Source organism: Labrus bergylta, chromosome 16 (genome assembly GCF_963930695.1).
Source record: "Labrus bergylta chromosome 16, fLabBer1.1, whole genome shotgun sequence".
In the NCBI taxonomy this organism is placed as follows: Eukaryota; Metazoa; Chordata; class Actinopteri; order Labriformes; family Labridae; genus Labrus; species Labrus bergylta.
The window spans coordinates 17,718,081-17,743,535 of record NC_089210.1 but is presented as its reverse complement, the minus strand read 5'-3'; the positions used below and the strand labels follow the sequence as shown (position 1 = coordinate 17,743,535).

Sequence of the window (25,455 nt, the reverse complement as noted above, 5' to 3'; positions counted from 1 at the left end):
GCGTGGCAGAAATAAAACAGGTGAATGAGGAAAAAAACTTTTACATCACAAGATACTGAAATGAATCCACCATTTTCAACAAAACCACTTTCCCCCTCACCCCCCCCAAAGGACGAGTGAACAGAATCAATAAAAGTCAAGTCGTTCCTGATGCATGTGCAACTTTTAGTTTGAACTAAAGGTCACTTTAAAAATCAGTACATCATCTATATAGTGATATATATATTTTTTTTACATACGAGGGCACATGTAGTTACAAGCATCATATGTTTACTTTATATACAAAAACAAACATTCCAAATCTTATGCAACATATATAAGCTGTGGACTGGAACAGAAAAAACTAACAGATTTATCGGCCTCGTGCACATAATCCCGTTCACTACCACTGTCACCCGCTGGCCTATCGGACCACTTGAGAAAGGCTTTCCTCGGCATGTGCAACATTAGAGTTTAATGAGATATATAATTTGTGGGATTCATGATGTTGAAGTAAAATGCATCCATGTCAAAAATGATTTACCTTTGCGCTTCAGTCTTGAGGTCTAAGGTCGATTTCAGAAGACCCTCGCCGTGTCATGTGATGACCTCTCACCTCTCACAGATATAACTAATGCAAGAAAATGATTTGTACATGTCAGTCCTGCACTGAATAAAGCAGAAAGGCCAGAGGAATACTTCTATTAGGATGCTAATAACAGGTATCACGTCCTCGGGGAAAGGTTTTCTTTACAACACGGGCGCCATGAATATGTAGCTTCTTTTACTATGTGTTGCTTTCTCCTGCACTGACTTTAAATAAACACAAACAAACTGCTGCTCCAAAGTTATAATAAGGGTGTCGACACGGTCCAGTGCTCAGAGGTGATGTGACAAATCAAAGGTCTGTAAAGTCGTCCCGTACTTTAGCAGACAACAGAGTCCGATTCAGGACTCAGAGTCTTTAGGTAACAGGTGAAAGAGACGAGAGTTTTAAAACACAGACACGGGGGACGGGGACGGACTCGGCTGTTTCTGTTTTGGCAGTGAGTTCAGCCGTCGATGTCCCAGCTGAAGAGATGATGCTTCACCAACATGTCCTGCACTCCCTCCTTCAGGGGGCGCTGCTCCTTCTCCTGGAAACGGAGGAAAAAGAGAGACATAAATCAATTTTCACCACGGAGCGAGAGAGAATGTGGGAGAGAGAGGAGAGAGCGGGAGGGAGAGAGAGAGCAGGAGAGAGAGAAAGAGGGAGAGAGAGGGAGAGAGGGAGAGAGAGCAGGAGAGAGAGAAAGAGGGAGAGAGCGGGAGAGAGAGCAGGAGAGAGAGAAAGAGGGAGAGAGAGGGAGAGAGGGAGAGAGAGAAAGAGGGAGAGAGCGGGAGAGAGGGAGAGAGAGCAGGAGAGAGAAAGAGGGAGAGAGCGGGAGAGAGAGCAGGAGAGAGAGAAAGAGGGAGAGAGCGGGAGAGAGAGCAGGAGAGAGAGAAAGAGGGAGAGAGCGGGAGAGAGGGAGAGAGAGAGGCTCCTTTGTATGATCCTTTGTTTGCTTTTGAACGAACACAAACCAACAATTCTTAAAATGCATCTCGTGCAGAAAGAGCGTCACATTCATTGTGTGTGTAAATGTTCTTGGCAATAAAAATAAATCCTGATTCTGGTTCTGCTGCTCTGTAGGAGGTCACAGTGGTAGAATGATTGGCTCACCTCTTTCTTGTCGGGTAGCTCACAATCTTGGGAGAGACTGAAGGCAAACCTTGATAAGACCCTGGGGAGAAATAGAGCAGGAGACTGGAAATCATGTCCAATTTGTGTTCTTAAAGCCTTCTTTAGACCGTCGTTCATATTTTCACAACCCTGGATTCATGTAAATCTGGAATAAATACACCAGCATGCAGCTCTAGGTAGGACTTTTCTTAATAAACAACAGACTGATTGCTTAATTAAAGTGTTCCTACCTGAGCTCACACTTGATCTGGACCCATCCAGGACTACGCAGGAACGACCACGGATGATACCATTTCTCCACAGCTGCCATGCTGGAGCACAGCACCTCCAACCACAGGTGCAGCACCTGCTCACTGACATGGGGCAGAAACACGTTAATGCACCGTTAACACTGAGTGTGTGTCACGGTTTAAAACTCTGCATGCGTGTGTGTGTGTGTTGAGTCGATCTGTCCTGAAACTCACTTGAGTCCAACGCAGACGAGAGACCTGAACTTGACGTCCATCTGAGCGTGTGCGGTGTCGTGGCTCATGTTGACTGACTGCACTGCCTGAGGACAACAGACAGAGGGCGCTCAAGCACTTCACTGCTACAACAGTTTACTGCTACAGGTTGATTTTACACACTCGACCACGCCTCAGTAAATAAACATGACCTTTACAGAAACACTCACCGTGGAGCCTGGGACGAAATCATTCAGATAATCATCATGCCTCATATTCAGCTAAATAAACAAACTATCATACATCTGGCCTTTTTCACACTCATACTTACTCTGTACAGCAGCTCTTCTGGTGTTAGTACTTTCCCATCTTCATCTAACCTGGTTTAAAACACAAAAAATACATCAATGTTTGATGTGTTTATGCATTTGGAGTGGATTTCTCATTTCTCTGCAAACATACAATTAATTCTAAACATTTAAACTGTTAACAACAACATTGTACATACTTATTTTTGTTAAATAGAAATGTTATCATGTTAGGCTATTTTCATGTTCTTTATTGTATTTAGGAATATGTTGCAAATAAAATGCAGCTACATGAAAACGACATGTAGACGAGAAGGGGTTGTATTTCCCTGATATTTTCTTTAAAGGCAGGGTTGTTCCATTTTCAAAAACGAGCATGATTTTGAAAGTAGCATTCCCTCAGTGCTCCGTCTACACCCACCCCCGCCTCCCCTCTGTACTCCCTCTAAAGCCACGCCCCCTCACTTACATGCACGAGCGCCGTCGCTCCAGAAGTGGACCTCAGATCATCGATTTCATTGTGTGGAAACTACGTCGTCTCATGTCTCATTCAGCGGTAAGTAAACTCACAGTATAAACTCCTAAAGTCATCGGTGACGCTCTTTGAGTGTGGGCTAGAGCACGTAAGAGGTAGAGAACGAGCAGGGAGACAGGGAGGCGTCTGATTGGTTCATCTGATTGGTACTTCGTGGCAGACATTGGTCAAAGTTTTTACAGGCTTACAGCTGCTACAGATGATGGATTTTTCTTCATTCCAAAATCTTAAAAAGTGTATCTGGAGAAAATGACCAACCCTGCCTTTAACGTTTTCAATTGTAGAAATTGAGTAAAAAAAAAAAAAAAAAGGAACCAGGACGAGGATTGTACCTGTATGTTTTACACAACACCAGTCTGGAGTACACCGAGTTGAAGTCCCTCTCCACCTCTCTACTCGCCGCCTAGAGGAAAAGCAGCATTTGATGAAACAACTGTGTGCATTACAGTGTCATTAGAAGTTTCTGTGAACGCTCTCCTACCTCTTCTAGGAATAACCAGGGGTGACAGGGCCCCCCCAGTATAGACGGCTTCTTCAGGCCGTGCTCAAATATAGCCTTCAGGGCCGGACACAGTGTGCCCCGGGCCAGGTCTGTCACTGCCTCCGTCACAGAGTCGTCTCCTGCTAATGAATACTGGAGATGCAGAAAAAAACAAATAATGTTGAAGACATAATTAATCATCTGAATCAGGGAAGGGGGAACGATAGGAAACACAAGGATTGAGGCTCAAAGGGAGATCTGCTGAGTGAGTGAATCAAAGTCAGCAGTGTGAATTATTCAAAAGATAATTAACAGCTTCTGACCTCTTTGCTCCTCTCATCGAGGATCTCCACAAACTTAGCCGGAAACCAGCCTGTTACAAAAGAGCCGCAGATCATTAGAGTCAAAAGAGATGAAAGACGGGTTCAACAGAACTGAAGATTTCCAGATATCACCTGAACAGCAAACACACCTCTGAGCCCATTGAGCTCTCCGACCCAACAGTGCTCATCCTTCTGTGAGATGATCTGAAAGAGAGAGAGAGTGTTTACATGTTAGGAGCACTGAGAGGTGACTTTTTGTGCATCACCATGTGTGTAAGTCCTGACTCACAGTGATGATGTCATTCTTCCTGAAGCCCAGTTCGTCGTCATCGTGTCGTTCAAAGTCCAACAGAGCCTTCGCCCGTCTCCGTCGGGTGCGGGACACCACAAGGAAGTTCTCGTGATCTCTCTGGTGGCTCTCCATGGAGTAGTCCGGCGTCAGGTCCTGCGCGGACAGGAAGTACTTTTACTGAATGCTACGCTTTCTTTTAATCGATATTTTCAGAGTAAAACGAAAACGAACGAAGACAAAAGAAAAGAAGGGAAGAAAAAAAAAGGTAACATGGGCCATACATTAGTCAAAATATACAAATCAGGGTTTTTCAATTAAAATGAGTTACATTCCATTTCTTCCTGACTTTTATATATTGATCAAACTTTAGCCTTAATGAGAACGTCAGTCTCCATTGATCTCCAGGACCAATCATCCTTTGATGGGGGGTTTTGAATGCTACAATTTGATAACATTACAATCTTAACCATTTGGTTTGTTAGATCAGACAATAAAGGATTTTGTCCCTTGATGCCTCCTTATGTTTGACATATTCTAACTCCTCTACAGGTCATGAGGCTCTGTGTGTTTCTGTGCTGCAGGGTGTGAGCTCACAGTGCTGGAGTGATGCGGGTCCAGACAGTGGAAGTGCTCTGCGGTGCGGGTTATGGCCTCTCTCAGGGCGGCCACCAGCTCGGTCTGCTTTATGTTCTTGGACTTCAGGGCCTCCGCCTCATCTTCTCCAAACAGCAGGGAGCTCAGGGTGGACTTCCTGCGCAGGGACTGCCTCCTCACCACCTGAGCGCAAACAAAGGTTGGATACTTTATCTCCTGTCAAACGTTTTCAAGCGAGATTCTTAAAGGCTTTATATGCAACTTTTTGATCCAGCAGATGTCGTCCTTGAGCACCAGCATGAAACCAAAACAACTCGCCCTGCATTGTTGTGTTAGCATGCTAATGCTAGCGATCTTTATTATGCTCGTATCTTCACACTGCATGTAAATTTACCTGAAATGAGCGTGATCTAGAAACACAGTTAAGCAGTGAGTACAGTATGTTATTCTTCTTTTCTCTAGTCCCTCAATTAAACAACTTTTATACGCGAGGGGAGGAGTCAGCCAGCCGTCCGAGCGATGTAAACAAACTGAAGATAGGACTCTGAAAACTCTGAAAACGTCACAGACAGTGGGACTCGGGTGTTACACCCATTGTAGACAGTCATGACTCAGAGTTATTTTCAGAGGATATACTTGATTTCTATTACATTTAATTCTGAAAAATCGCATATTAAGCCTTTAATTATATATCTAACTTTTCTGCTGACCTTGTTGAGATTGGTGTTGAGGGTTGTGTTGTTCCCGTTGTTGAGCTGCGTCTGTTCATTAAGGATGTAGGCGAGGTGTTTGTGTCGGTGGGCCTCCAGCGTCTCCTGGGTCAAAGAACCCGCTAGCCTCATGGCTTCCCCGAGCACCGCAGGCCCGTCTCTCAGCTGGCTCGGTAAGTCTGACAGAGTGTTAAAAATGGATGCAGAGTTCTCTGATGATACGAGCTCCTCCTCCTGAGGTCGGAGACAAAAAACATGTCAAGAGAATTAATATTTAACGTACACAGATTTGTAGAGAGACTAAAACTAGAATACATGTGAAAAGCTTCTGAGCACAAAGTCAACAGTATCAGGGAGAAAAGAGTCATTAAACAGGTGTTCCAGATTAAATACCTTGATCTTGAGCATGCCCAGTGTGACCTGGAAGAGCACCAGTGAGCCCTGGTAGAAGAGCAGATCCCAGATTCTGAGGACCAGACGGATGTCCACCACGCTGGCAAATGAAGTCAGGAACCAATGCAGCGTGATCAGCGACAACTCTGGGTTTGTTAAAGAAGGAAGAAACACATACTATAACCTTGGATTCTTTTCTTTTTTCGTTAATTAAACTAAAAGTCTGAAGGTGGTAATGGCGCTCTGTATTTACCTATGTCGTGCTCCTGCAGGAGGCGGTCGAGGGCCGGCAGGTACTGAACGATGAGCTGACGGAGAACCCTCTGGTCTGTTTGGACACCCAGCAGGGTGGAGGAGAAGTAGGAGGGAGGAAGGAGATCTTCGATGAGCGCACACATCATCCACAGCACGTCCTCCTCCTCCAGGAAGAGCAGCAGACAGGAAACCACCTGAGGGGAGAGGAGGCGACGGAAAGAGGAGCAGAGACGATGAAAAAGAGTAAGTCATAAGAGAAGTGCAAACCCGGAGGATGGCTCTGCGACAAGTTCTCAGGTAGTGGAATGAGGCCGTAAAAAGGTTCTTACCATCCCAGTACCCTGACAGTACCCGATGTCTGGGTAAAGCCAGGCCAGGCCTCTCAGTACCCGTCTCAGCCTTGGCACGCCAACACTGGTCATATTGCAGAAGCAGGCGTTGGTGGGCATCGTCCGTAACAGGTCCTTCTCTATCTGAGGGACGGAGGTTAAAAAAAGCAACAATGGTATCATGATTATGAAGAAATAAACCCCTTAGAACGACCTCTGCTTTATGTGATCTGATGAGTAATTATGAGGATGTTTATATTCCTGTAAGTGGTGACGGAGTTATCTTTGACTTTAGAGCATCTCACGGCACCCATGCAAAAGCATATTGTCCCTGAGAACTGCGACTGCATTGTGTCTGTTTGCATGATTAAACGCTGGAAGTTCACCTGTTTAGCCGTGGAGTTGTCATCATTGGAACTGTTTTTAATGATTTCTTTGTAGGAGATCTCAGAGGTCCTCTTCTTCTGCAGCGCTCCAGACAGACGCATCCAGAGCTAACAGTAAAAACAAAAACAAACATCCTTACAGTTCTGAGTGCTCACTTCTTTTATTTCTCAGACGGGCAATATTTTTATCTTCACCACATGAAATCAGCAAAAAGCAAGACGGTCCGCTCACCTGCGGCCTCATGCTGTGAGGAATACCGCCCAGGACCAGGGAGCGCAGACGCTCCGAGCGAGGGAGGACGGGATCTATGAGCTCCCAGGTCAGGTCGCCCACGGTGTGGTTGTGGGTGAACTCCAGGTGGGCTTGCCAGCGCAGTCGCTGCTGGGGGTCTTCACGCTGGGGTGAACCTTCAGTGCCCAGCCAGGACCGGACCTTCCCATCATCTGAGTCAGGACACAATAAAAAATACACAAGGATCTAATAGTGTTTGTTTTCTTTTTGTTATAATAAAATCAACATCAGTTAGCCAAGCCGATAAAGCTTAAACAATGATGAAGGTCTTGTGCTGAAGTGCGTCCGTTGTTGATCTGTACCTTGCTCTACCCATGTCAAACATACTAGGACATTTAGTGAGCTGACTTTTCCATCTCTTGCACCTGAAACACTTTATGACTGTTAAGTTTGCTCCTTTTTTTGTTGCTGTTTTGTACCTTAGGTTGAGTCTTTACCAGCAGACGTGGAGTAAGTCTGCTTCCTGTTGGACAGACAGGTTAGCAAACACCGGCGGTTAGCTTGTGCTAGCGTGTGTTTAGCGTGCTTACAGTGTAGGTGCAGGCAGTAAATGTACACACTACATCCTGCAGTGAGTGTGAGCTTCTGGGAGCGATGAGCCCAGGAGGAGGAGGAGGCCCAGTTTGAATGTTGTGTTTACAAAATGCAATGAAAAATGTTACTGACTCCACCTTTAACAAAATGTAAGAATTTATTTGAACAAACACACTTTAAAGTGATGTGGAAAGCAAAAGGACAGAAGAAATAACACACAGAAAGAAGATCACGTGTGAGTGAGGTGGAAAGTCTCGATGAAAGACAAGTGGATAAATAACAAATCTAAAAATAGAACTGCTTCATCAGCAGACACACACTGTGCACAAGCGCTACCTGCTGACTTTGTTTTGAGTGCATTCAAACCACTGAAGCAGAAATCATAGCCCACATTTAATCTGTTTATAAAACAACAAATGCAGAAAATATCCTGTCAGAACATTCTTCTGTACCACAACACTGGGAAAAAAACTCACGTTTAAATTGTCATAAAACTTTGTGAATTTAAAAGTCTTTGTCTGCTATCATAACTCTCACATCAACTCGTTTATGTTTCTGTAATGGAAGAATGTGCAGAATGAGTCCCGCTGGCTGTGTTGTTGTCAGTGTCGTGTTTACATGAACGGGATGGCCGGCTCCTCCCCTTGTGTATAAAAGCTGTTTTAGTCAAGGACAAGCGAGAAGAAGAAGAACATACTCATTGATTATTTAAATGTCATACAAGTGTGTTTAGTTCAAAGCATGCTAACATTAGCATGCTAACACAACAGTGCAGGACACAGGTGATTGCAGCTCAAGCAAAGAACAATTTTGTCTGCTGCTTGCACCTAATGGTGCTTAACATTAGAACCGCCAAGACCGTCAAAAAGACGGTTTGGGTTTTTATAATACAAATAACTATTTTTTAATAAAAACTACGAGCCTCTCATCCTATGACTTTTCTTAAATATGTGTCTTCTATGTTTTCTGTGTTACTAAAAGAAAACACACAAGCTTTCTGAGCATTTATACCTCTAACCGCCGCCGCCGTCATATTGACGGCAGTTGAATATGATACATTTCCCTGGATTGCTTTCGTGTGTCTTTTTAATTTTTAGTTATTGTTTCTATTTATAGACTTCATATTTATGCACGGGAATATAACGAAGAGCAACAGATAGATATGAGATATACAGACAGATAGATAAGAGACCAGAGACATATAGATATACAGACTGATAGATAGAGACCAGAGACATATAGATATACAGACAGATAGATAGAGACCAGAGACATATAGATATACAGACAGATAGATAGAGACCAGAGACATATAGATATACAGACAGATAGATAGAGACCATAGACATATAGATATACAGACAGATAGATAGAGACCAGAGACATATAGATATACAGACAGATAGATAGAGACCAGAGACATATAGATATACAGACAGATAGATAGAGACCATAGACATATAGATATACAGACTGATAGATAACATACAGCACGATCGATACAGAGAGACTGAACAACGATGAAGAGAGGATCAGGAATGAGGTATTCTTTCAAAGAGGCTTTGGCAAAGATTCAGGAGATGAACGAAGGGGAGTCTGATGGCGGAGAAATGCCCGATGTGGACTGGAGTGAAGAGGAGGGGATTTCCGACTCGGACCCTGAACCCCCACGGCCCAAAAAAAACAAGACTTTTGTGCCAACTGCCCCATCGGTTGGCGTTTCCACTCCAGATAAGCATGGTTATTAATTTTCTTCATTCAATTCTATTAATTTATTAGTTTTTATAAATGATTTTGTATGGGATAAAGCATAGAAAAGTTATAGCGTAGCGCAGCCGCTTGACAAACTATAAATATGGTCCACAAACTACTGTATCTTGATGATGTTAAAAGTTTGAGTTATAAACAGTAAACAATATCTAAAATTATCCTCACTAACAACGAACAAGAAACTATAATGTAGCTGAATATAATATCTCAACAGTGCGACCTGATGCCCTGCCAACAGCTGCTGTCCGGTCCGGTGCAGAGTATAGGCCTACACTGGTCTCTGAGAGACCTCACACCTCATCTACAGGTAGAACAATTATTTTATTGTAAAACGTGGGTGTAAATGATGTAGCCTAAGCTCTTTTGTTAATTATAAAAAAAACGAATTCAATAAATCTCAATAGTGACAGCACCAGCAGACAGGAGTGCGCCGACACCACCTCCAGTAGCACCACCTCCAGATACAGGTATAAATATTGCAAAACTCTGCCAAAGTACAACAAAACCTACATTTTTGTTTCCAAATATTTATTAGAAAACTAAAATATTTCTATAAATAAGAAAATATTTACATAAAGCCTGAATATCGAAATCTTGAAAATCGTGTAGCCTATCTGTATGTGTGCAATTATTTATGTTTTGCAGTCCCGAGCACATGTGAGCAGGGAAAAGATGGGACAATCTGGGAAACCATCCAGCCTGGAGGACACTCGGGGAGGCAACAGTCCCAAAATGTCCTCACCGAATCTGCGGGCCCCACAGCTCATGCGAGGCGCAAAATTGAGGACGCTCTGAGTGCCTTCTTGTGCTTGCTGGACATGCAAATGCTGCAGCACAGGGACTGCACTGTGGCTGAGGCGCACCGTATTGAGGCAGACAGCTCATGGGATCTCTCCTCTGAAGGCCTTCATTGCCCTGCTGTACGTGAGAGGAGCTTACAACAAGAACATCGAGTTGGAGAGCTTTTGGTCCGAGGAATGGGGACTGGCTTTCTTCAGGGCCACGATGCCGAGGAATCGCTTTAGGCAGATAATGCGCTACCTGCGCTTTGACAATAAGGATGACAGGCATACCTGTCTGTGCAGTGACAAATTTGCCCTGATGTCTGAGGTGTGGGGTGGATTTGTCAGCAACAGCATTGCCTGCTACAAACCTGGGGCGTGCATTACTGTCGATGAGCAGCTGTTCCCCACTAAAGCACGGTGCCGTTTTACGCAGTACATGGCCAATAAGCCAGACAAATTCAGGATAAATTTCTGGTTAGCTGCAGATGCTGAAACCAGATACTTTTTGAATGGCTTCCCATACCTCAGCAAAGATGAAACGAGACCGGCTCATCAACGTCTGGGGGAAGAGTGTGGTGATGAAGCTGGTGGAGCCAATTTTTTCACGTCCCTCACCCTGGCCAAAAAACTGCTGCAGAAAAACACCAGCTTGGTCGGCGCGGTCAACAAGGCCAGACGGGAGTTGCCGCCTTCAGTACCGGAGCAGAGAGGGGAGCTGTTTGCGATGAAGGTGCTCAGGCATGAACGAGCAACCCTAACGGTTTACCAGGGGAAACCAAAAAAAAATGTTGCACTTCTTAGCACCATGCACCCTACTGTCTCCATTGGGAGGGATAGAAAGAAAAAGCCAGAGACTGTCACTTTCTATAACGTCACAAAGGTAAGCTATTTTATCATTTTTAATTTATCATTTCATCAGGCTACCTTATTATTATAATAATTATTATTATCATTACAAACATACTCAATTTCTGATCATTACCATCAGGTCAGGGTTGATGTGCTGGACCAGATAGCTCAGCAGTACACCGTAAAATGGGGAACTCGGAGGTGGCCCGTTGCTGTGTTCTATAACATTCTGGACATGGCTGCGATAAACGCCCATGTCCTATTCAAGTCATGCACCTCGACCACCATCCCCAGAAGAGCCTTCATTCTTGAGCTGGCAAAGCAACTGAGAGAGGAACACCTATGTGTCAAGAACAGTTTGACGTCGGTGCCCATGGAGCCACAGCATCCACAAGAGCTGAAAAGGAGGCAGTGTCAGACCAACACGCACTGCAATAAGAGTAAGACTGTTGTGTCCTGCAAGGGGTGCAAGCGCCCTGTGTGTGGGAAGTGCACCGTAAAGGTTGAGCACTTTTGCCGCAGGTATGTGCCTTAGTTGTCGCGGCGCTGTCCAAGGTGCTGATCGTTAATTTGTTGATCTGTTTGTTTGTTCGCCACAGCATCTGTTATTGAGTTCTGTTGTATAGTTTGTTATGCCCATAGATAGGCTTGTTTTTGTTGTCGCTGTTTTTGTTCATTCATTAATGTTCATTCAATAATTCGCGCACATGTGCGTGCGTGCGCGTGTGTGTGTGGGGGGCATGCATGTGAATGACGGGGAAACAAACCCATTTCCAGAGGAGGAGGAGATTCAATAAAAAAAAAAGTTTCCTCTCATTATTTTGGTGTTTATCTCTTTCTTTTAAGTGTTTTTATTAAAATGCGTAAACGGCGCACTTTAAAAGCCGACAGATATTGTAAATTGACATGCAACATTTAAAAGGTTACCAATCCTGCCTTATGCTGTGATATTTGGTTTGTACATAAAAGTAAGTTGTATTCATCATTATTTCTCATAAATTCATCAAAAAAATGCATTATTTGTGTGCTTCTGTGGGCACAAACAATTAAATTACATATGCCGTCAAAAAGACGGCTGCGGCGCTTGGAGGGGGTTCTAGAATGTTGGCGGTCCTAGTGTTAATTAGGGTGTGTTCCATTTAATAAATCCTTCATGCGAACGCGAGTGGAGAGGGGGGGTTGGAGGTGTGTCTCTGGAGGAGAGTGGAGGCTTCAGTATGGAGGAGGTGTGGCCAAACAGCAGTCTGTTTTGGTTTCATGCTAGTGCTCAACGGCGACATCCACTGGATCAAAAAAGTGGCACATTCTTCCTTCAATGGGTTCCCTTTTAACCAGTGTGTAAAAGTGGACAAAAAACTGAAGAAACGTGTGTGTCCATGTGAACAAATTACCTTCAGGGTCCACTCTGAAGCCGAACTCATCGTACTGGACTTCAGGCTGTTCTGAGGGGTCTTTCTGCAGAGACAAAGGTGCATTGGAGAGGTGCATGAATGACTCTCTTAAAGAGCCAGATGGGCATATAGGACACAGCAGCTTTACAGACAATAAAACAGATCAGATGTCGCAGATGCACATCTTCAAATGTAGTCGAGCTCTGCAGAAACTGCCCTGCTTGTGTTTCACTTCTTGCTGTTCTGTCATCAAGAGTTCACATCTTTCAAATGAATACTTTTTCCTCATTCCAAACTAGTTACTCTTTTATTGTTTTCAGAGCAAAGTTATGGTTGAATTTTGCACATAAGCAACAAATGAAGTCACATCCTCACCTGATGGTACTTGGCCAAGATGTCCTGGGGCCACATGCTCGGGGTGAGAGCAGAGAAAGGCCCGCCAGGAGCCGGCGTGTAGGTCCCTAGAACAGAGACACATTCAGGTGTTAGCAAAGAGGGTATAAAGAGGATTCTGGGAACAAGGAAGCAGTTTAAGTGATTATTACATTAAAATAGATGCATTCATTCACGTGGTTACATTTTAAACAATGGTCCAAATATTAACAAATAATCTGTTATTTCAGCGATCAAAGGTCAGCGGGGATCTGTTTTTTTTTTCAGAACAGAAAAACTGATTTTTTATGACAAAGATCTTTAAACTGAGAGCCTTTGCAGTTGTTACCTGACATGTTGTTGATACGAGAGTGAAAAGCTTCGATATGCAAACAGTGGAGTCACTCTGGAGAAAGGAGGTCAGCAGATGGTACTTTCTCTGTGAAAGGACAAACAGAGAGAGAAAGAGAGAGAGCGAGAGAGAGAGAGAGATAAAGATAGAGAGAAGTGAGTGGTGCAATTTTGTGGGTTTGTCAGCGACTCTGGGAAAATACACAATATACAGTAAACTAAGTGTTGAAGTAGTTGTGGTGTGTGTGGTGGCAATCCAACCGAAGAAGAGTCAAACATGAAACACAATGTCTGGAATAACTCTGACTCCATCATCATTTCTCTCACTATCTACCGCTCTGTGATTTTAAGTCTTTAAAGCCGTTTTCACATCTGAAACTATCGAGATAATTTTAGGAGGACTGCTCTGGTGTTTCTCTGACCTGGCTGTTCACATATGAACCTCACAGCGGGAGATAATCCCTGTAAGACAGGAGGGAAAGTAGCTGATGCTACACGGTGGAATAATGAGAATATTAGCCTTTAATTCAATGCTACGTTCAGTTCAACAGAATCACACTATCAACAAAAGAGTGGAGAGAATCATACTGATGAACAGACTAACATAATGCAGCCGTTTAATAACTGTCTCGTGCAGACTGTGCACGCATTGTGCAGCAGTCACAGGAAATAATCGTCACACCCCCCCCCCCCCCCCCCCACTCGCTCGAGGTGAATTCTCTTGATTATATCCTGCTGTGTTCTCACATCAGCTCGCTCTGACTTCCTGCAGAAAAAAATACGATGAGGCTGGAGGAGAAACTCCGGATACAGTCTGAGTGGAAAAATGTGTCTGTTTGTGTTCACATGCAGCTTGCATCCGGCAAATATCAGGAGTTTTTCAGGAGTTTTCTGCAAGTGTGAGAGCCCTATGCAAAGTGTCTCTAAATCTATTAACACTGAAAAACAACGACGCAGATACCTTTTATAATGAATCCACTACTAAGGCCAAAAACCCTTCAACAAATCAAGGCTCCTTCTTCAAACATGACTGATTCCTCACAATGACAGTAAAGTGAGAGAGGAAGAGACACAGAGAGGGCGTCTCCTCTCTGTGTGTGTGTGTGCGCCAGAGGCTAATTACTTGAATTCTCTTTGTGTTCCACTCTCACACCGTACAGATCCTGGGGCTAAATTAACAGACTTTACTTTTGTGAGACTATTCAATAAAAGAGTTTGTAACCCGAATGGTATCAGGAAGTCTACTCAATTTTTGTGCAACAACATTTCTTTGGGGGAGTCTTGTGCATAAAAAACTGTGGGCATTGTTAGATGGCTACTGTGTGTGGACAATCAAGTGGCCCAAACATGACAGAGATGCATGTGGGTTTTATTTGTTAGTTAGTTAGTAAGTTAAAAAATTAGAACAAAAGGTATGTTTTTGTTTTTAAATCTTTGCACTGTGTTTGCCTTTGTTGCCTAGTTTGATAGTTGGACAAATCAAAAGAAAAAAAGAGGAATTTTTCATTTGATTATCATCAGCCGAGCCTGTTGGCCCATGGGCTATAACGCACTCGGATGAACATTTAATTTTTCCACATCAGGGCATGACCATCACATGCTTCTGATAACAAGATGCTAAAGTTGGGAGTAGAAAATGCAGAATCAAAAAAAGGCACAACAAACGTTCTGCTGTCAGAATAAATTCTGCACACACAGATGTCCTGGATTAGATATCCACTTAAACTTCTCTGGATCAAAGTTTCTACATTCTTTAAGGAGGGAAATCTTTGGAGTTACAGGATACTAGTGAGCATCCTGGGGGGCGACGCTATTTGAAATGTGACCACACACAAACATCCAGCGGCAGACACACAACAGTGCAACAACTGCAACCTGAAAGAGCGGCTCAGCAGCAGCATGCAAACGCCAAAACGATTCATTCCAGCAGCCAGCACGCCACTCTGAGGAGAGATTTAGGACTCAGAGAGAGACGAGGAATCAATTTGAGGTTTGGAGGGCGGCCAGCTACTGTGTGTGTAGCTCTGTGTGTGTGTAGCTCTGTGTGTGTGTAGCTCTGTGTGTGTAGCTCTGTGTGTGTGTAGCTCTGTGTGTGTAGCACTGTGTGTGTGTAGCTCTGTGTGTGTGTAGCTCTGTGTGTGTAGCTCTGTGTATAGCTCTGTGTGTGTAGCACTGTGTGTGTAGCTCTGTGTGTGTGTAGCTCTGTGTGTGTAGCTCTGTGTGTGTAGCACTGTGTGTGTAGCTCTGTGTGTGTGTAGCTCTGTATGTGGCTCTGTGTGTGTAGCGCTGTATGTGTGTAGCTCTGTATGTGTAGCTCTGTGTGTGTAGCTCTGTGTGTGTAGCTCTGTGTATAGCTCTGTGTGTGTAGCTCTGTGTATAGCTCTGTGTGTGAAGCTTTGTGTGTAGCTCTGTGTGTGTGTAGCTCTGTGTGTGTAGCACTGTGTGTGTAGCTCTGTGTGTGTAGCACTGTGTATAGCTCTGTGTGTGAAGCTTTGTGTGTAGCTCTGTGTGTGTGTAGCTCTGTGTGTGTAGCACTGTGTGTGTAGCTCTGTGTGTGTAGCTCTGTGTGTGTAGCACTGTGTGTGTAGCTCTGTGTGTGTAGCACTGTGTGTGTAGCTCTGTGTGTGAAGCTTTGTGTGTAGCTCTGTGTGTGTGTAGCTCTGTGTGTGAAGCTTTGTGTGTAGCTCTGTGTGTGTGTAGCTCTGTGTGTGTAGCTCTGTGTGTGTGTAGCTCTGTGTGTGTAGCTCTGTGTGTGTGTAACTCTGTGTGTAGCTATGTGTGTGTAGCTGTGTGTGTGTGTAGCTGTGTGTGTGTAGCTGTCTGTGTGTAGCTGTGTGTGTAGCTGTGTGTGTGTGTAGCTCTGTGTGTGTAGCTCTGTGTGTGTGTGTGTGTGTGTGTGTGTAGCTGTGTGTGTGTAGCTCTGTGTGTGTGTAGCTCTGTGTGTGTAGCTCTGTGTGTGTGTAGCTCTGTGTGTGTAGCTCTGTGTGTGTAGCTCTGTGTGTGTGTAGCTCTGTGTGTGTGTAGCTCTGTGTGTGTAGCTCTGTGTGTGTGTAGCTCTGTGTGTAGCTCTGTGTGTGTAGCTCTGTGTGTGTGTAGCTCTGTGTGTGTGTAGCTCAGGAGACAACTGGGAGTTTGGACTCGCTCTCTTCCAACAAATTGACAGTTTAATTACCCGTCAAGAAAACCAACACCAATAAATCCTGACTGCAAACTGTTGCACAAAAACAAACGTTAACCCTAACCCTAAATAAATATAATATATAGGCATAACTTTACTTTACATTTTGAAACCTGCCTGTTTGGAAAATCTCCAACCTAAATGTTTGTGCTGTCACTTTGCAGGACAGCTCATTCTCTAGTTTAATCATTAGGTAGCAGATCATTTACTCCCTATATATGAAAAAGCCAAATCACTAATCAGAGAACTTTCGATCTTAATTTGAAGATTTTTCCACCAGAACAAACGAGAATCTCCTCCACCATCGAGGTGTGGCCACGCTCACCTGTGTTTGCACACGCTGGTCAACACCCAGCTTGAAGAAAAACAAAGACTAACATCCTGTTGTACAGACTGGGTGGGCAGGAGTGTGAGTGGCCCTAAAGGGCGGCCTTACCGACTCCCCCCCCGACCCCTCCCCTATGCAAACACCTCCTCCAGTTGTTCCTCACAGTAACCACAACAATGGTGACTCATGTTGTGAATACGCCCACCTACACAGACGTGCATGTCAGACAAACTCTGCCTCATAATGACAGACTGCCCTCTGTTTACTTCAGCAGACGGTGTCTTTCCACCTTTTTAAAAAATGTCTCACACACACACACACACACACACACACACACACACACACACACACACACACACACACACACACACACACACACACACACACACACACACACACACACACACACACACACACACACACACACACACACACACACACACACACACACACACACACACACACACACACACACACACACACACACACACACATCTATCAGTTAACAGGAAAGTCCATTCCTCAAGAACAGAAGGAAGTAGAGAAAGGCATTCATGCAGATCTGCTCCATCTTTTCAAACACAAAACAGGAATCTCTTCTAACTCTAAAAGTCAGAAGGCAGCCGCTCAGGCAACACATGAGCCTTACTCTTATGTCTCTCCATTGTTTCCCCTGTTAAAATCTAGAATTGACTTGAAGATTTTACTCGTCACTTTTAAAGCACATCAGTGTTCAAATTAAGAAGCAGAAAAGTTTACAAAAAAATGTATCAACATAATATAGTGTAACTGAACGTGAGACTGAAATGTACTGCTTTCCAGACATTTCTAGAAACATAATTCTGCAGGGAAAAGGATTTTTATGACGCTGTGTTTGTTGATCATTCCCACCTGAAGCTTAAACCAGGGGCGGGTCCAAAGAGGGGTAGCTAGTGTGGCATGGACCACCTTTGAAATCTGATGGGCCGCCCCAGAATCCAAGACAATTATTAATTATAAAATCTAGTTATGAGCAAACTCCTGCACACAGTTTAACTCTCAGTGTCAACAGGTCACAATTTTAGAAGTTTGAATTGTTTCTTTGGCCAAACATTCCCTTTAAGAATTAACCTTTAAAGATGTATACTTTGCCACTCTGTTGTGTTTCTTTTTAAATGTATAGGGATGCCATGTTACTCATCCCGGGTGCAGCTAGAGCTGGAACAGACTGATTTCAAAATCAGAGTAATCCAGCTCACACCAGCATTGTTCAGATTGACTTTAAAGTTTGATGCATAGAAAACATTGGAGCGAACGACCCGTTTAGCAAATTGGCTTCCTCCACTTGAACCTTACAATCCTGGTGAGTGCTGGATTACTCATCTTTTAGACACTTTAATGTTAGTAATTAAAATATATATGACTAGTGGGGAAATAGAGAGAATGAAATGCTCTTTGTTCCTGTGTATGAAAGCATGTGTGCACACAAATTTACTCCCCCAGTCTGTGCCCACCTCAAAAAAGCCTGGACACGCCCCTGGCTTTAATCATAACAAGTTATAGGAAATTAGATTAAATGTGGCAACATGTGACCCACCTGGATTTGTTTTTTTAAGGTTAAATATAATCCAACACAGCCATATTTTTTTATATAGTTACAAAATTATAATTTTGATTATCCAGATTGCAGAATAAACCGGCTTTGGAGACATCAAAAATTCAAAGTAGGGCATGTTATTTTCATTAAAGTTATATTTTTTCTTGCATCTTACTGAGAGTGCATACATTATCCCACAGGTAATCTAATTTCCACAGACTGTGACGTCAAACCAGAGCTGACGTCAGTTGCAGTAAAAGACAACAGAATGAGTTTTACTTCCATTTTTCAGAAGCGACACATCTGGCTGACAATAAAACACAGTGACGTAATGCATGATGCACACAAAACGTACAGTGAGACATTAAATGATAACTTGTTATAGATAGAAACGACCTCAGAGAGCACTGTTATGTGTTCACTTTGAGTTGTCAGCTGTTAGCCTCACATGCTACGCTTCGCTTTGAGCTAACAGTTTTACATTTAACGGTGAGCATGACACTGTTAGCTTCTCTTACCGTCACATTATTCTCGTAAAATCACGGGGTTGTGGTTTGTGCGGACGTGTCCTCTGTCGGTGAATTAAACGGGAGACACCATATGCTAAGCCATCGTTCGCCTCGTAATTGTGATTTCCGTGCGCTGTGCACCTGCTGACGACGTGTAGCTCCGACGTATCCTTACACCCTTAACGGGGTTTTCCTTTCCATCCTGAAAAGTAGGTCCTCATCCCGGAACTACACCGCTCACGGAGAATATCCATCCGCTAAGGAAAATATGACGTAGGCACTCGACACTTATGCTGCATTCACGCACACCGGAATAATAGGAAAAACGACTATCCAGAAAATGGGGGGGGGGGGGTAACAACAATTTGGTTTCCGACTAGTTTAAAAAAAAAGTTGACAGAATATAAACTATATTATACAGACACATGACGTCAAAGTAATTGCTTGAAACCTTTTTATTACTAGGCTATATTCAAGTGAAATAACAATTATGCTCGCATTTAATATCGTATAAGTTAGTAGCATTTGCTTGCTCTTCAGATATAGTGTTTTATTAAGTTTTAACCAATAAAAATAAACATTTTTCCACATTATAATTTACGATTTAGCCTACAAGCACACCGAAGTCAGAAGAACGACCCTGTGAAAGTGGGAATTCCGAGCTTCAAAGGATTACATGAATGCAGCGTCAGTTCTTCCATTCATTCAAGTTTTGCGTCTTTTGCTCATTCATTCATGCTGCCGGCACTGAAATGTCACGATGCACCGCGATGTTTATCACAATGTGAGATCCAATCAGGAGCATATTAAAGCAAAACATCCGGTCATGAGAGTCTGGGATCATGCTGGTGTTTGTAGTTTGTGTTTGCCAATTTAAATTATGTATTTCTTGTATTTTCAACAATGCCTTTTTAAGAGAGATTGCCAGTAGGCCTATTTATTTATTTATTTTGTCCATAACAGTTCAGACATACTTGATATTCTTTTTCATAAGTTTTAGCATACATGCAAAACCATGTAAAATAATTAAATCAAACCGGAAAATCTAAATCTTTGGATATTAATGACAAAAGTCAAAAAGATTGAATCACTGAGTCTTTAGTCAACATATTGAAGACTGAATTTCTTTCTTAAAAGGTTGCAGTAGGTAAGTCTGATGATTCACTTCTAAACATAATGCTATTACATGATCGCGCCACAAGATGTCTCTAGTGCAATAAGTTCAGAAGCTCCTGACGTTGGCACATTCATTATTTAAGGCCTCACAGCAGCAGCAGCTGTGTGTCCTGTTAATCACAGCCCCCACAATCCTCTATCCTCCTCACATCCACTCAGCCACGTACATTTGACCAAGTTAGGATCTTGTTTGCTCCGGTATTAATAAAGAAAACGTGTTCTATCAGTGGAAGTCAGATTTACTGGGTATCAGAACCAAATCAGTAGGGGTGCAGTGTGACGGGAGCGGCTGCTTTGATGCTGGACGAGAACATGCTCAAAGGCTGCGTTTTATTCAGGTCGACTTGTTCTTAAATAATGACTGATGAATGATGTGTCTGTGCGAGCATGCACATGAAAAGATGCTGCATAGCCTCCTCACTAAGACGCCAATAATCCTTTAAAATGCAAATCACTCTGTGTCTCAGTTTGTTTTTACTGTAGACTCAGATAACAGTCCATACCTCAGCTCTCACACTCCTCCTTTTTTCCTCTCTTTTTCTGCCTTCTCCTTTTACTTTTTTTCATCACTGACAGCATTGGAAAAAGTTTGTCTTAAATGTATTTTCCCCTCACATATCTTTCACTCAATCTCGCTTTGCCTCTGTCCTGTCACACACCAGCATGACACTCTTCAGTTCCTCTTAACCCCCTTGCATTGCTTGTATGCTCAGTTTGCTGCATAATGCCAGAATGAGTCACATCGTTAAAAAATGCTGCAGCCCAATCCCCCGACCTTGCCCACAGTTGTTGGCCAAATAGCCAGCACAGTGCATCCAACCTACACGTCAGAGTAATGTGGGTGTGACTCAAACCCGTCTGCCCCCTCTTTCCCCCCCTAATCCAGCTCCTCCAGTTTCCCTCTCTCTGGCTGTATTGAAAGCTGATTGAATGATGGGCACTGTCAAGCAAGCAAGCAAGCCCTGCATCTTACACTGCAGTTGCTATGACGTCAGGCGAAGGCAGAGAGAGGCGGGTGTGGGAGATGCTCAGGGAGGAATGAGGAGACAGACAGAGATCGAGAAGCAAGGAGGGGGCGGGAGGATACGTGGGAGAGGAAAGGAGAGAGAAACAAAGCTTTGTTAAGGGAAGTGTGATTGAAAAATAAAACAGAGAATGAGCAAAGGATTAACCCAAGAAAGGAAGGTGTGCATGGCTAAAGCACACAAGGGTAATGACTAAGAGCAAGGTAAAGGTGAGCAATAAAGCGAGAGCAGTGGAAGGGTTAGAAGGCGTGGGCTGAGAGAGACATTTCTCTGATAAATAGTTCAAACGAAGCATTGGAAAACGTCAAGCTCACAGCCTCTGCGTATCTGTGGGTGGGTTGTAGTCAGCTCAATAGCTCGCACGCTCACAAATACAAGCACACATGCTCGAGTGTTATCGACGTGTTCAATGCATCTGATGAAGGAGGATATGGATCCAGATGAATCAGCAGGTGAACATCCAATAAATGAGAGAGAAAGGAAAAGAAACAGAAAGAACCACTTGTTCACTCTGAGCCAGTTTGCTGCAGTCCTGCAGTGTTTCCTCTGGACAGAAGATAGCGCTGTTGCACCATGTCACAAAGTGCAAAATTAACCACACACATTTGGCGAGATTACAATACTAGTGTGTATGTGTGTTTGTGTTTGTGTGACTACACTGCACATGCGTGTAAGCATGCACTGATGCATATGCAAAGAGCCTGTGTGCTCACATGTATCAGAGCCATTCATGCGTATTCATAATGTGTGCATACATGCATACATATTTTTTTATATTATGTCAGATGTATGTTGTATGTTTTTCCACCAAGCATGCATAATACATTTTGCAAAGGGGCGTGACTCTCGCCTATGTCCACATTTTATTATTGTCATGTGAGCATCTCCACATCCTGAAACCACTGAGCCGGAACATGATTAAGTCTTCCTGTCGTATCAGAAATGCAGGGGGGGGCATCCCTCAGGCACCTGGCAGCTCACAGGTTTATGTAACCTGCATGATGTGGACTCTGCCTTTGGGGAAAATTTACATCATTTATGCATATGAGGCCAAGATAGGCTAAGCCACACACTAGTCTCTAGTGCTAGATCAGGGGGGTTTCACACAGCTGTTCCCCCTTTCAGTCTCAGAGGACGCCTCCTGTGATGAGGAGGATTGAAGGTAAAGGGCAGGGGGCTCTGATGCTTTGCATTCATGGGAGTGGCTGTGTATTGTATTTATGAGTTTTTTTTTCTAATTCATACTTTATGTAGGCTGGAAAAAAGCAAAGGCAACCAAGTGAAGAGGAAAAATACTTGGAAGTTGTGTCTTATTCATGGGTCATGGGAAGGCCAAGAAAACCAGAAGAGTGAAAGAGAGACACAACGAGAATGACAGGAGTCTCATGAGGATCACGACATCCTTAATGGACTTCTACAAATCTTACATCTTCTCCTCTCTTCGTCTCAGGTTGTTTATCTTGCATGGAGGTCAAGTCATTCGGGAAATGATGATGCACTACCGAGCCGCCACAAAGTAAACACATCTGAAAACATTCACGCAATCTTGGGAGTTGACGTGTTGGAATGGAGGTGAAGTGTTCTGCTGGATGCAAAGGTCAGAGGGGACCCATCGAATGAAGGAGATGAAGAGGGAAGCGGTGGGATTTACAACGTGTAATGTAAAACGCCAGGAGGGGGGGAAGTAGTAATCATAAAGGCCCTGCAGAACGTGTGGATGTTATTTTCACCGCAGCATATAAAATATCTGCATTAATGCACCACTGCAATAAAAGCTTTGTGTTCCTACAAATCGCTACAAGAAACACTACTAAGCTTTTGCGACTAAAGGACAACAATAAAACGGCAATCTACCGTTGCAATCACTCGACTGAGTTGTATAATAACCAGTGCTTACAATAATAGTAGACATTTTTATCTAACAATAGAAGTTATCCTCTGTACTTAAATAGTTCCTGAGTGTATTGTAATGTGCTGCTCTTACTGAAATAATGTTATTCATCGTGTCCATCTGCCGCAGCCATTTGTTGGATGGGAGGCCAGCCATTATTTGTGTTTGTGCTGGACACAGATGAGTAAATATTGTAGCTACACAAATCCTTCTAACCTCCCCCCTCCCCTTTTTTTTTTATCTATTTATGACCATCAATGTAATGCTTGTTAACCCCTTGGACCCTTCGCCCAGATTGTGTCTTTGTGTTTGTGTCTGGCAGATTAACTCACAGTTGATAGGGATGTCTCAGAAGAGTGGGATTTTCTAATCCATTACTAGCATACTAGTTTGAACTCTTGTTAGTCCCTCTGCAGGATGTCAATACTGCAGCCATGTTGTTCCAATGCAGGGAGATCTAGGAATAATATTAGACATGGATGGAGGGTTCAGGAGGATTTGACTCTTCCTCCCTCAATAAACATTTATGGATGATATATGGCTTTAGTCCTCCAGGCGGGTGGCCCTTGTTCAGAGCTGACCCGTGGCTCCTCATCTCATTCCCCACTCTCTCTCTCTCTATGATATTAAACTAACACTATATTGTTTTTGGGTAAAGCCTAAGTGAGTAGGGCTGGAGCTTAGAGACATCACCAATGAACCTATGGCTCCTCTCCTCTCTCCCAGTTTCTGCCTTATATCCACTGTCCTGTCACTCACAAAAAGGCATAAAAAGCATAAAAAACAAAAAAAAGCTTCAACAAATAAACTGCATCATCCGACTAACAAACCTTGAAGAATGAATTTGGATGCATTTGATTAGAAAGGTGAAAGTTAGTCTGGTTGGTGGCAGGCTAAACTCCACATGGGGCTTTTCCTTTTTATTAGAGCATAGTCTGATTACACCCTGCACAGGTGTGTGTGTGTGTGTGTGTGTGTCGCTCCTCCCAGTGGCATAATGATGTTTCCAGCATGTGATTAGTTTGCCAATAATATAGCCTAAATTTATCTTGCAGTTGTTAGACTAAGTTGTAGGCTACTCCAGAGAGTCAAAGTGATTCAGTGAAATAACAGAAGTTTGTGCGTGTAACTGTGTGAAATCTAATCAGCTGATAATGGACTACTTCGCATTTTAATGGCTGACAAAGGAGGGAAAATCGAAGTTTCCTGGCGACGTCACAGACGGCTAACTCCAGCAGCCATTAGGATGCTAACTGTGACATTGTTTCAACTATGAAGGGAAATGAGGACGATGATGAGGATGAAGAAGAAGAGGACTGTCTGGACAAACGGCATCTATACTGTGGGTTTGCCGTCTTAGTGCATGGTAGGCCTTCTGGCAACTAAATCCTTGGCTGATTTTGTCTTATGTTCATATTTACAATTGTTGATATTTCAAAGTATGACTTGAGGGTGCAAGAAGATAGGAGGGGGGGGTCGCATGTGGCCATTTGCCCACTCCTGCCGTAAAACCTTCAACTCTGTCATTGCTTTAATTCACTTGAAGGAGTCTGTTGAAGGAATTTTTTTGGTAGTGACTATGAGTGGGGTCCCATTATTGTTTCTGTACTCATGTGTTGTGTTGATTTGTGATGCACAGAGAGGAATATGATTGTCTATTTAGCACTTGAATTTCATCTCTAAAGCCATGTGATTGGTTCAGATAATGTGTATGTGATTTCTTATTGGTTATGTCAAATATAATTCACACCTGCCATTAACAAAACCGTCCTCAATAGCTCCCTGACCCCGCTACTACAGGTCATCAAAGACCTAAGATAATATTTCAATCCTTTATTGTAGGCAACATGAATGTAAAAATATAGAAAGACACTCACTCTCTGCACTAACCTTGGGATTACTGTTCCTCAGTATGAATAACATCTTGTCATTGATGAGCATCCTCTCGTCTGCTGTGTTTGTGCCCTTGAATTGTGTCTCTTTAAGCCTGCTCGGTTATGAATGTTGAAATCAGAACATAGAATAAAATCTGTGTTTGAGTTTGAAAGGTAGGAGTTAGTGGGTCGAACTGGTTTCCTGGCGTTCCTCCCAGCGTGTTGACCTTTTTTTTTATACAGCTGAGTTTCTTCTTTTTTTTATTGTGGAAAAAGGATTTGTGCAAATGATAAAAATATCGTTTTTCTGCTTCAGGGATTTGTCTCGTCAATTCACAACATTATCATGTCCATAATATTAAACTAATGGCTTACTCGACATGGCTTTTAAGACAGATTTAGTCTTTGCATTTCATATTCTGCTAAGCATTAGGGGAAATATTTCCTTTGAGACCGTTATATCTATGTGATTGTGGTCTTTATTGTTCGTTTCTTAATCCGGCTGAGCTCTTGCTTCATGGTTTACACTGCTGCAACGCTCAGCCTCACTAATTATCTGGGTTTGACACAGCTCTGCCCTCTGGGGAAAGTTTATTCTAGGGTAGCTGGACAAGAGGCTCCGGCTGATTGTCAAAGCTCAGATTCAGAAGTGGTAATGCCGTTTCAGTCCGAGAGCCGAGTAAGAAAGCAAAGCTCTCAATCTGTGTGTCAAATCTATGTTTCAGCTTTCACCTTCTGTCATCATCTTGTAGTCATCGCCTTAAAAAAATGAAACTGCAGACGCTCAATCACCGAAATAAGGC

General features: G+C 43.3%; 1 protein-coding gene across 1 annotated transcript; it reads right to left on the bottom strand.

The window, feature by feature from the left end:
* Positions 1–144: 144 nt before the first annotated feature.
* Positions 145–18,875, bottom strand: sgsm3 (small G protein signaling modulator 3). Its single transcript, XM_020653671.3, has 21 exons — positions 18,696–18,875; positions 13,094–13,183; positions 12,748–12,833; positions 12,373–12,436; positions 6,984–7,195; positions 6,752–6,859; positions 6,366–6,509; positions 6,035–6,230; positions 5,782–5,927; positions 5,389–5,622; positions 4,679–4,861; positions 4,082–4,237; positions 3,942–3,996; positions 3,793–3,842; positions 3,470–3,622; positions 3,321–3,391; positions 2,477–2,525; positions 2,167–2,252; positions 1,933–2,055; positions 1,682–1,742; positions 145–1,115 (listed from the first exon to the last, which is right to left on the bottom strand). Exons 2-21 carry the CDS (start codon positions 13,098–13,100, stop codon positions 1,032–1,034), a joined length of 2,268 nt encoding a protein of 755 aa, XP_020509327.2. The 5' UTR covers positions 13,101–13,183; positions 18,696–18,875; the 3' UTR covers positions 145–1,031.
* Positions 18,876–25,455: the final 6,580 nt, after the last annotated feature.

Coding starts and splice junctions, on each gene's coding strand:
- sgsm3 (XM_020653671.3), bottom strand. Junction 3,843..3,941: donor AGAGCTCAATGGGCTCAGAG/GTGTGTTTGCTG, acceptor CTTTTGTAACAG/GCTGGTTTCCGGCTAAGTTT. Junction 3,623..3,792: donor TCGATGAGAGGAGCAAAGAG/GTCAGAAGCTGT, acceptor CTGCATCTCCAG/TATTCATTAGCAGGAGACGA.